The sequence below is a fragment of the Ixodes scapularis genome, unplaced genomic scaffold (assembly GCF_016920785.2).
Source record: "Ixodes scapularis isolate PalLabHiFi unplaced genomic scaffold, ASM1692078v2 PGA_scaffold1__304_contigs__length_218370807, whole genome shotgun sequence".
Classification (NCBI taxonomy): Eukaryota; Metazoa; Arthropoda; class Arachnida; order Ixodida; family Ixodidae; genus Ixodes; species Ixodes scapularis.
In genome coordinates this window covers 89,845,148-89,856,860 of record NW_024609846.1, presented here as the reverse complement: position 1 = coordinate 89,856,860, position 11,713 = coordinate 89,845,148, and the positions used below count along the sequence as shown (strand labels likewise).

The 11,713-nt window shown below is 46.4% G+C and overlaps 1 protein-coding gene across 1 annotated transcript in view; it reads left to right on the top strand.

Moving 5' to 3' along the window:
• Nucleotides 1–1,475: 1,475 nt before the first annotated feature.
• LOC121835774 (neprilysin-2-like) overlaps nt 1,476–11,713 on the top strand; it is a 66,725-nt gene continuing 56,487 nt past the window's right edge. The window contains exon 1 of the mRNA XM_042290267.1: nt 1,476–1,549. Coding sequence (XP_042146201.1) covers nt 1,527–1,549 — 23 coding nt within the window. The 5' untranslated portion in view covers nt 1,476–1,526. The remainder of the gene's footprint in view (nt 1,550–11,713) is intronic.

The following is an 11,713-nucleotide window of genomic DNA, read 5'->3' as shown; positions in this document are numbered from 1 at the left end:
ATTCTGCAAGAAAAAGCCCCAAATGTGCGCTCGAAACATGGAAACGGCGTAATGAAGCGAAAAACAAAGGGCGTCCACATCACGAATGGGCAAAGCAAATCGAAAGGCGTGCGTGAACGTAACTAAGAGCCGCCTCGGTGACTCCGAGGCAAAGCGCCGGCCTACGGTGGCGGGTTCGAATCCCGGCCGAGGTGCCCGCAATCTGACGGAGGCTTATTGCGGAGGGAGCACCGTGCAAACCGAGCTCTCGGTTGCACTTCGAAAGGTCTCCGGGTGGTCGAAATTAATCGCCAATTTTCCGCTGGGGCGTGTCAGATGTCCGTCGTTGGTTTGGCACGTAAAGAACCCCCAAATTTGACTTTAACGCAACCGAAGTTAGAAAAGTGCCGTCACCCGCCGCTACAAATTGTTTCCCGCAAACTCAGTAATCTGCGGCCACGTTCGTTCTTTTTCCATTCGTACTATACTACACTCTAAAAAAAAAAAAAAAAAAAAAAATCGCTTTTGAAAGATTTTTTGACACTCCAAGAACTCCTTCAGCTTGTGAAGAATCTGTTTCACCTCAAGCGCTATCGTCCCCTGGTGCACTAGAAAGGCAACTGGGCGATGAAGAACTCTTTTGCCTAAAAAAGGAGCTGAAAAAAACCATTATTATAGCTTTTTAAAAAAAAAAACCTTCTAAGGGTGCCTGGAGTAACTTTTTTAGGATGCAAAATATAGATAAGCCGAAGAACTTCGAAAAGTTTTTTTTTTGTACAATCAGAGTTTTGTTTAGAGTGTAACTTGAAAGCACTCGGTTACTCTGTCGCGGTGCATGCTGACGAAACAATCACCGACACACGCAGCCAGTATACCCTTTTCGAAAGTCACGTGCCGATTATTAGAAGATCAGAACCACTGCACGATGGCGGCACTACTGGCATCGAGGAACATGCAAGTCATTCCAAGAGATAGCAAACGTCAGAGCGCGGCCAACTCTAGGAGCCGATGGGCCAAATAAACAGCGGCGAAAGTACAACGTAACTGCGCTCACCACCTTTCTCTGTTGGTGTGTTTGTGCCTTCTGACCCCAAAAAAACGCATAAAGAGTGCCGTCACGTTGCGGTTTCAGTAAGCCAGTGTGCAGGGATTCCACAGCTGCTAACAGAGTGCAGTCTCTCCAAACGGGTCTATTGCAACCGCCGTACGCGGCTCATACTTTCCATGGCTCGCGCGGCAAATGGGCGCGTCGACACAATCACCAGCATGGTGGTTGCCGACGTTCGGCGTCATCATATGACGTAGGTGCAAGCCATTCATAGAGAGGTCGCACCGCCCCGCGCGACCTCGGAGCAAAAGACGCGCAAAAGAAACACAATCTGGAAGATTCGTTCTGCCACTGCTGCGCTTCCGGATTAACGCGGCACAAAAGCGACATCAGCAGGGCGCGTGGACACAGACACCGAAAGCGAGAGGTCGCGACGGCCCGAGTGCGAGGAGCCTCCGCCACCGGCACACAGATTCACAGCCCGAACGAGCGCGACGTCATGAACCGAGACCCGAAAGACCGGTGAGTACCCGCCCTACAAAATCTGGTACTTCAACTTTACCGCAAAACGCTTGGGAGAGCCAATCATTGTAATCCTCTGAGGCACGTTCTCTCGGGAAAGTTTTGTCAGACGAGAGTGCCGATCAAGCCACTGTCACCGCCAGAGGTACGGGCACATTCGTGAAGAGAAACACAACGTCGAAGGAAACAAAGCTCTCGTCGTCATGCAGTTTTAGGCCCGAAGTAAGCTAAATAAAGTGGCCAACATTTTGCGCGAAGGTGAAAGTCTTCTCGGTGAGTGGGGCTAGCAGCCGGTGAAGATAGTTAGATAGCGCACGTAATGGCGATGTAGTGTAGTCCACAATGGGTTGAAGTGGGACACCGGAATTATGGATCTTTGGTAGGCCGTAGAACGCCGGGGTTGATCCGTTCCGGCATATGAGACTGAGGTACAGGACATTGAACTCAGGATACTTGGAGAAAATCGTTTGAAGTCCCTTGTTCAATGTCGTCTGGATCATGGCAGTCGGGTCCTTTGGGAGAGGCGTATACGCGCTGGCGGATAGGAGCTGAAGGGCTTTCAGCTCGTAGTTAGCGTGGTCCAGCAGCACAGTGGCGTTTCCCTCATTGGCAGGTAGCACAACGATTGTACTATCGTCCCTTAGACTTTGCATCGCTGCCTTTTCTCCTATTGTGTAGTTCTGCTGCTCCCGTCGGTGAGCCGTAGATAGCACGCCGATAGCCTTTAGGCGATCTTCTTCGTGGGTGCAGGGGTCATATTCGTGTAAGCCATACTCGACGGCAACTGCGATCGTCGCTATAGGAGGCTTAGTCGTAGTCAGGTTGAACGTTCTTCTTTTCGTGAGGATACTACTTTCGAGGGCAAAAAATGATCTCGAGAAAAAAAAAAAAAAAAAACGAACCTCTTGTCGTTTTTGTGGGAGCCGGTGGTGGACGCTTGAAGAGATGCCAGTTTCTTCTGGTGGTCCGATCCTTTTCTCTCGGAGGATGACGCGGAAACCGATTCGGCGAAGTCATCGATGGCCGGAAATGAATCCGGTGCACGATAGTTCAATTGTCTCTGTAGAAAGAAGAGATCCAGGTCCCTCGTCTGGAGGTTCTCGCGGTATTCTTGAATTTTTGCATCAAACAGGCAACGTTCGGCTTGCTCGACGACCCTATGGCCCTCGGCAGTGTCGACCAGACGTATCAGGCGCAGGTTCTTCGGTATTACCCGCCTTTCTTTGCAGGCCTTGTTGAAAGTAAGGTGGGCTTTAAGGCGCAACCCCACCCTTGGTTAGTGTGATTCTGAACCAACAGATGGCGATGGGATCGCCTTTAAGACCTGTACATCAATGCAAAAAATCTTGTGTGGTGGCGCTTCGATACACTCTGGTATTTTTCTATCTTCTGAAATTGACAACACTGGTGGTTTGCTTGTTTTTCTCTGCGCGAGCTTTCTGTGGAACGCGTACGGCTGCGCCAGTTCTCGTGCAAGGGGGCCAGTAGCCTACGCTCCGAGTTCAAGTCTCCAGCAAATGTGGTCAGCACAAAACGAGCGAATGGCGAGAGACGTACACGACAAAACCACCGACACGTGTAAATATACAAGATTGCTTGTGCGAAATTAATACACCGGGTATTTCGGAGGCAAATTACAGATATTTCAATGGGATCAAATTTATATGACGGGCCGGCCCTTTTGTCGTGCATGTGTTAGGCTGCTTATGAATTTTCAGAAAAACGTGATGACGTGATAGACACGGGGTTCCAAAATATTCGATTGAGGAATTAAATACCAAATAAATCAAAATAAAGAAAATAATTATTTTTTGGTCAAGTGTCTCATTTAGGTAACTTGATGTTTATTTTGACCAAAACCACATGACATTAAAAAAAAAAAACACTCAGGTGTAGAAACTGAGTTTGGTAAACCCAGAGTAGGACTGGGTGCGGGAGTAATAATAAAGTAATGCCAAGGTTGAAAATTCACCCACAGCCTTAAATGATAAGAATTAATTTTAATACGACTACAGTGATAATTCAGATTATGGGTCTGTGGATATCTTTTGCACAGAGTTTAAGGAATGTAACAGAATTAAAAAGAGAGCGAAAAGACGAGGACCAGTCGAAGAAGTAACACGGATGCAGCGCTGCGCCCGTGTTACTTCTTAGCCTGGTCCTCGCCTTTTCGCTCTCTTTTTAATTCCGAAGTTTATACCCACTCGCCCAAGCCTCAACCTTAATGTAACAGTCTTAATTTGGTGATTTTTTCGCGCGAGCAGCGGTGTGCAAAAATTTAAAAAATGCAAAGGGTGAAGTGTGTCGTTGTGTAATATATGGTGTCAGTGCGAACATCGGACGCTGATTTGAAACTGAAACAGCTCTACATTTTACACTACCTTTGAGCGTATCGAAAGCAGATTTGCGCTCGTTACTCCAAAAATGTAATGGATTACAATTAGAAATGACCGAACCTCAAATGTAATAGATTACCGTTACAAATTATTTTCGCTGAAAAGTAACGGATTACTTTACTCGTCACGTTACAAATTACTTTCATGTTACCTTTCCCGTACACTTATCCATAAAACAATAAAGACAATTTCGATACTTTTCAAAATGTTCTGCAACGCTAATTTTCACTTCTAATACGCCCGTATAATTGTAGTCCTTGTAAAATTAAATATTGTATTTCAGAGAAAGAGTGTAGGTGCAGTCCGTTCACCTGTAAGCTGACAAGGCACCGAAAGCTGCTGACACACCCGCTAGCTTATGGCCTCCGGAAATGATGCCTGGAATTGTGCACACAAAGCTAGCGGTGCGTATACTCAGTAGCAGCGTCTACACTCTTGAGGCCCGTTCACACTCTTGTGACCGAGTAAGACCAAGAGAGACCAGACCGGTTTTTAAGCCTCTTGCGATCTCTTAGGACCAGCGCCGCTACAGCGCATCCGGTCCTAAGAAGTCGCAAAAGGCTTTAAAACCAGTCTGGTCTCTCTTGGTCTTGCTCGGTCAGAAGAGTGTGAACTGCGTTACACATTTTCTCTGTGGAACTTCCACGTGTTCTGTGCGGATCAAAAAATTTATGGGGAACGCCGGTTTTCTTCGCTTCGTTTTTCTTTTTTTTTTTTTTTAAGTGGAACACGCAAGTCTTTTGCGGATCAGGAAGTCGTTTCACTTGCCCTGCTGCACTTTTGCGCCAACTTGTTCCAGTTAAGATCTCGAGAAAGTGTTTTTTTTTTTCTTTTTTACTTTTGTCGCGTTCTAGTTAGAATCCTTCGGCGGCAAATTCGCGCAGACCGAGTAAAAACGAGGCAAGTAAACCAATAACAAATGCTCACCAACGGAGGCGTCCAGCGTTCAGAGAGGCGCCAGCAAGAGCAGCAAAACCCATACACAAAAAAAAGGGAACTTCATAACCACGTTGTCCCTACGACTACGAAAATAGTTCCAGTGAAGGCCCTTGTTTTATTTAGGGGTTCCTGTGGTATAGTTCGAGCAGTTGGAGTGTTTTGTAAGCGGGCATCGCGCATTGTTACAGACTGAGGAACGTGTTGCAGCGTGCAGTGCGTCCGGGCTCCCGCGCGCCGACAGTTGCGGCGGTTGCGGTCGTTCCGTTTTGCTGTTGCGATGTCACCACGTCTAGCGAATCTGCCGAATTCGCATTTTTGCCAGGCGACTACGGTGCATGATGCGTTTGTGCTGTTCGACGTTGAGTATTTCTTACAGCTTCACTTGTGATTGTGCTGCGTGATCTCAGTGATCTCGGATTACATGATCTGAGTTCTATGTTCTCATCGTAAGCACCCGCTTTACCCGCATGAACCTTATGGCGACGGACGTTTCCTTTGTTCCTGTCGGTTTTTGTCTACAATCACCGTGGTGCTTAAACCGCCGCTGGTATGGTTATTCGCATTATGGTTTTTATTTGAGGCGTGAAGAGTTCAAGCGTGTTTAGCAGTTTTATTCGCGTTCAACAGAGCAGTTTCATTTTGGCGCATTTTTTCGCGGATTAGGTTAGGTGTTGTATATAACCGTATAATAAACTTGTGGATAATGTAAATCACTGTGTTCCTCTTTTTTGTCATTTTACTCTTGATTCCTATACTTTTAGTTGGCACGATCATATTAACTACGTAGTTGGAAAAGCCAGTCGTTTCTTGCGATTCATCAGACGGAAGTTGTATTTAGCTCCCCTGAAACTCGTTTACTAGCTTTTAAGTCCTTTGTCATATCTCAGCTTGAATACGCCAGCATCATATGGTCTCCCCACCAGGATTACCTAATTGCAAAAATAGAAAAAATTCAGAACAAAGCCGCGCGCTTCATATATAGTGACTATTCACCTTACACGAGCGTTTCAGCGCTGAAACAAAGGGCAAACTTACCCTTATGAGACGCCAGGCGCAAAGTCTCTCGTCTGGCGTTCATCGACATTATTTATTACTTTGATATTAACCTTAAGCAACGCTTATTGCCTCCCCCTCATCGCATCTTTCCCAGACATGATCATCCTCACAAAATTCGCTTATCAAATTGTCGCACGAACCGATTTCGCAACTCGCCATTACAGCTTGCCATTACAGAATGGAACTCATTGCGCCAACACGTTGTAAATATAACTGATAAAAATGAATTCAAATGTACATGTGAACGCTTGTTCCACTTTTCCCCGGAATGAGTCATAGGATGGTGTCCTTTTTGTTTTTTTATGTGGAAAGATAGTTTAATTTATTTTCCTGTAGCCTGGTTGGCACGATGCTCCCTGTTCGTGTACGGGTGTTCTTCTCTTGAGTGGGTATATTATGTTATTTTTGTTGTGTACTAGTGTACTTTTTCTTTAGTGGGTATATTTGCATTGTTTCTTGCCTTTAAGCAAATATGTACGAAATTTATTGTTTTAATATTTTTGTCAAAACGTGTACTTCCCCCTCATAGAATGCCCGAAAGGGCGCTTTGAGGTATATTAAATAAACAATCAAATTTCAAAGCGTGCAAAAAAAAAAAAAAAAATAAATGCGTAGTCGGTATTATAAAGTGTCGCGAGGAAAGTAGTGCCGACTTGTTATTTCATTTTGTTTGCAATGTTTGCAATTTACAATGTTTTTTGCTTTTCACTTGGGATTTTAGAAACGCTTGTTCCATGTTCATTGTTTTTTTTCTACATTAAGGCATAATTAGACGGAAATTAGAACTAAGTTGCCTATCTTCAGCTTAATTTAATTTTATTTTGTCCTCAACAACTTAATCCCTGCGGTTATGTTCAATAAACCATTCAAACTGTTTTATTACATGACTTGTATTTATTCAGCCGCTGCTTCCAGCTTCAATAGTTTTGTCAGCTATACAACGAACACGTTGCGGGCTTCTGACTCCGATTCCCTCAGACCCTGTTTCCGGATCAATATGACACAGCAATGCTTCGCTCTCGGCAAAAGGTTAAAGCGCAGACCGCATGGCGCGTTTTTCTGCACGCGAAAACGCGACACGCTATGAACGCTCACGCGGAAGCTGACGCGGGGGCACCCGCATGCAGACAAAGCCAAGCACCGCCGGCCGCGCGTTATCAGCGTTGCCAGATAACAGAATTCTCAACACGCGATGTAAATGTTGACGCAAATACTACAAAATGAGAATTAAATGAACAAATAAGTAAGGAAAACGAGTTTGTGTGTCAAAAGAAACACCTTTTCAATTTTGATATGGAAAATAAAAATGCTTTTGAACATTTTGAAATGTGCTGAATACGAAACAGCGTATTGTGCAGGATCACGTGATAGTTCGACTTACCCTCATTGGGCGAGAGCCGCTTCGGCGCCTTGGCGCGCGCGTCTTGTTCTGGGTCGGCTAGAAACCAACGCTCCCGCGAAAACGCGCGCCCGCGCGCAGGAAACGACGTCAGTTTGACGCCGACGCGCCTAAATCGCGAGCAAAAACGCGCCATGCGGTCTGCGCTTTATTCATTCACTTATTGCCTGGGGGGTTTCGGAGTCGGGGAACGGTCATTAGCGAGGCCAGGGGGGAAGTCCACTGCCCCGCAGCTGCTCCATGACCCAGCGGCGGTCGTCAAAAGCGCGTCATGGGGACGTTGTCGTCCAGGGTCGCAGTCCGGTCCGTTCGTCGAGTCCGCCATTTAAAGGGATTGTCCGGTCGAAACCGGAAGTACTTAAGTTCTTGCAATCGTTACGTAGAGGGAGCCTTCATATAGACAAACGTCATTTTTATTTTGATATATGATCTCCCGTTATTAATTAATCCTTTCATGATCCTATGTACGAAACTGCACCCCGAATTTCGCCAGTGTCAATGGCTGACATCCGTAGGTGCTGCGTGACGTCACAAAACGCAAAGGTTTGTCGGATGGTCGGGATAACAAGTGTTGGTCGATGGATGTCTTGTATTTTGTTTCGAATTATATAGTCTCCTAGGCAGTACCCTACTGAAATACGGTTCTTTTAATGCAGTTCCCAAGCGCGTGCAAAAAAAGTCACGCCTTTTAGCAGGATGTTACTCGCAGACAGCCATAAGCTTCGAGCAAACGTATGCCGTTTCGCGCAAACACAACTGCGACGGACGCTGATCGAACTAGGGGCGCTTGCAAAGCAAAGGATGCAGATTTCGCCTCTGAAGCGGCACTTAGGTACACGAAGCGGCATCTGGGTACACATTTCGGCGGATCCACTGGATCAGTGATGAGGCTGTGGGTCATTCCCTCAGAGGCGACGTCCGCGGGTCGAAGGCAAACGGCGAACCGTTCAAATGCATGTCGTCACTTGACTTGGACGAGCGTGGTGAATCGTAGGTATACGCTTTCACACGCGGGTCAAACCCATTTTCACACGCGGGTCAAACCGATATCGGGCTGCACGCGTGCTAAATACAACTTCTGGTATCATTTTGAGATGGCCAAGCTGTTGGTTTCGGTTTCGCTTCATAATCAAGGTCTGTTCGATTCGGCCAGGAAGTTCTGAACTATAGTCGGTTACAAGTCAAGAAGGTAGCAACAAATGCCCCTCAAAGGGAATCTTTGCATTTCGACGATAGGTTCGCGGCATCAGGATGATTTTGCGTCGGGAGTCACTGGCGGCAGCGCGCGGTCGGTATACCGGTCACCTCGAAGACGAAGGCCTGACGATAGCGTCTTGGCCAAGACAATTATCGACCGTAACTTTGGCGTCAAGTTGAAGCGAGAATCGGCAAAAAAATGCCGATTCTCGGTGTTTTCCCCAGGCCCGTTAGTGGGCGTCCACAGATACCAGCGGACAAAGCATGCAGTATTATGCTCAGCTAGGGGGACATGCGAGTGCCAACGCACCAAATCCCAGACCTCTGCAATGTATCGGAGTCGTCAATATGCATCCAAGAGCAACTGAAAGCGGAGACTATCAAAAGGGCAACACCTTTCCCGTATCTGTAAGTAAGAATATCAACACTGTGGATCCCTACATAGCATCAAATAGGAACAATTTACGTGAGCCAATATTTCAACACTCACCACAGGGAGCCAAACCTACGCGAGCAGGTGGCTAAAACGCTTTTAGAATATCATAATCAAGCAAATTCCTACCCTAGGTTATGATCTCAATTCCGCGCGTCCACCGCGGGTACGTTATTATCATAAATGAGAGGAAATGCAACCTCCGTATCGGCGTTATCGTTAAACATCACAGACATTTGAGCAAGCGCTGCGAAAAATGGCACCGCGAGCAAAGACGGACAAGGAGTTCTGCTATCGCCGTCTGCTCATATCGTCTGCTTCTGCACGGACGCTGAATCGAGCCCGGATCCGGTGCAAGATTTTGAGGAACTGGGTCTGAACTCGTTCAGAACTGGGATGAATCGAACGCGCCGGTGCAGCGGTCGTGCAACTTCCGGTTGAATCGAATGCACCAGTTCCTGCACTGCCGAACTAGTTCAGCCAGTTCAGGCAAAACGAACAGACCTAAATCGACTGATCCGATTTGGGCGAGGAGTGGGTGGACGTAGTTTAATATCGTTGGCACAGCATCACACCTCAGCTTACAAGCCTTCTGTCCGCTGAGAGCTCAGCTTGTAGCTTTCAGCTTTCTTCTGAGATGATTGCTGCATAAGCAGAATCTCGATCTGGACGGGAACCCAGTCCCTACGCACGACGACGATCCACTTTGCTCGTCACTGCACGTCTCGCGGAAAAGAGTGGACCGTCATGTCTTGGCTCGCATGTGCTGCCCGGTGGTTGTGGCACCCAACCGCGCAACAAAACTCTCACCCAACCACGAAACAAGTCGAGCACAACAACAAAAACGAAGCACGCTGAGGCATTTACTCGCAGGCAAACGAGACAAAAATGCTCGCTTTGTGTTTTGTGACGTCAGAGCTTCAATGTTACCAACGAAAGCAGCGCTTACGCTAGAATGCGATTGGAGCAGTGTAAATTCAATTACTCAAGCAGAGGGGCATATAAAATTCGGATATTGCACGTACGATGCTTCTCGAGGCAATAACAATGACATTCAATTGTTTTCTCGAATACAAAATTCGACCGGACAATCCCTTTAACGTCTTGCCCGCATATTCCCCGCGCCATCGTCCGTCTCCCGCCGAATCCCGCGCCGGCGTCTTCCTCTCCTGTCGCCGCTGCGCGCTACTTCGTTGCCTGCCGTTCGAGAGAGCCGCCGTCCGAAAGAACCTCTTTTGTTCGGCTTTTCCCTTTTCAAGCCTTGGCCCCTTTGTTCTGGGAAGCCAGTCGCGTGACGTCAGTAGGCCTAGGGGAGTGGTCCAGCCGGAACTTGTGGTGCGCGAGGCCATCGGCGCTTCCCCGAGGCACGACGCATCTCGGAGGCATGGTGCGCTAAGCTTCTGCCGGGATTTGGGGCCCGAAGGATCGACGCAGGGGAGGGCAGCGAGATCTCCACAATGTGCAGCCAACATTGTTCATGATATCACATTCTTTGTCTATAAACCAGGTGTTTGTTTTTTTAATTGCACTTCGACACGACCAGATCATGATCATTCATTGCTGCGTGCCTGTTGTCTGTATGCAATCTTAAGATGTCATTATGAACATCACAAAACTAAAGGAGTTGTTAGGAGGTCACTTCTACACTTGTTCGTGCTGCTGTGGCATTTACTTTGTTCAAGCTCGTCACACAAATGAAGTAATTTCTCACGATGTCTGTTGATTAATGTTTGTATGACAGATTTAAACTTATATACTATATTGTACACCTTGTTATTACTCCCAAAGGTCTGTAATTGTACTGTGTCACCTGGAATAATCGCTATAACACTGATCAGCGGAAGTCGTGAATACTATTACTTTAATTGTGTGATGTACGGCGAGTTCGATTTATTTCGACCCTGTAGGTTGTACTAACAGAAACTTGTAGAACATTTTACTTATTCGGTGACAGCTTAAAAGTTCATGCGAAGCTCCTCCCACCACTTCACTTTAGCAGAGGGAACACTGGGAAGGAGCTGACCCCTTCTTCAACGTTCCTTGTGCTAAAGTGGAAAGAACTCTCCCTGAACTCTTAACCTGTCATCCACTACAGAAAATTCAGGCTGTTGTGGCATTTCCTTTTTGCTAGTAGAGCCTACAGTGTCGAAATAAATCGAACTCGCAGTATATCATACAATTCAAGCAACGAGATTGACGACTTCCGTTGATTAGTGTTATTGCGAGGAATCCAAATGATACAGTACCACTACAGACCTTTGGGAGCAGTAACAAGGAGTTATCGCTAAAATGTATTTGCCTGATGTAAGTTAGTTACAAACTAGATAGTTATGCGAGCCAATACATGATTTAATAGAGGCTTTCAATATTTAAAAATAGTTGCGTGTAATATTTAAGAACTATAATTTACTTTTACTGATTCTTAGGTAAGCATTCTATATGTTTATGGCCATTTGTATATTAATTTAAGTTTTAATAATTACACAAAATTAAATTGTAGTTGTTAAACAAAGGGGCAGCATGCACCGGACATGCCTGTTACGGGTATTCCGAGGACGCAAGGCTGCTTTCTTGAAAGTGCACTCGTCCTGTGCCTCACGGTCTACTTTATTTTGAACCTCTCTTAACCGTATGCATATGGACACAATTTTGGCCATCCTGCAGAACGTACTAGTCAGAAGTGAAGCGTTTGAGCCATGTCTGATGTTATTTAAGCTAGAGGGTCTTTTGAAAGAGTCGAAGAA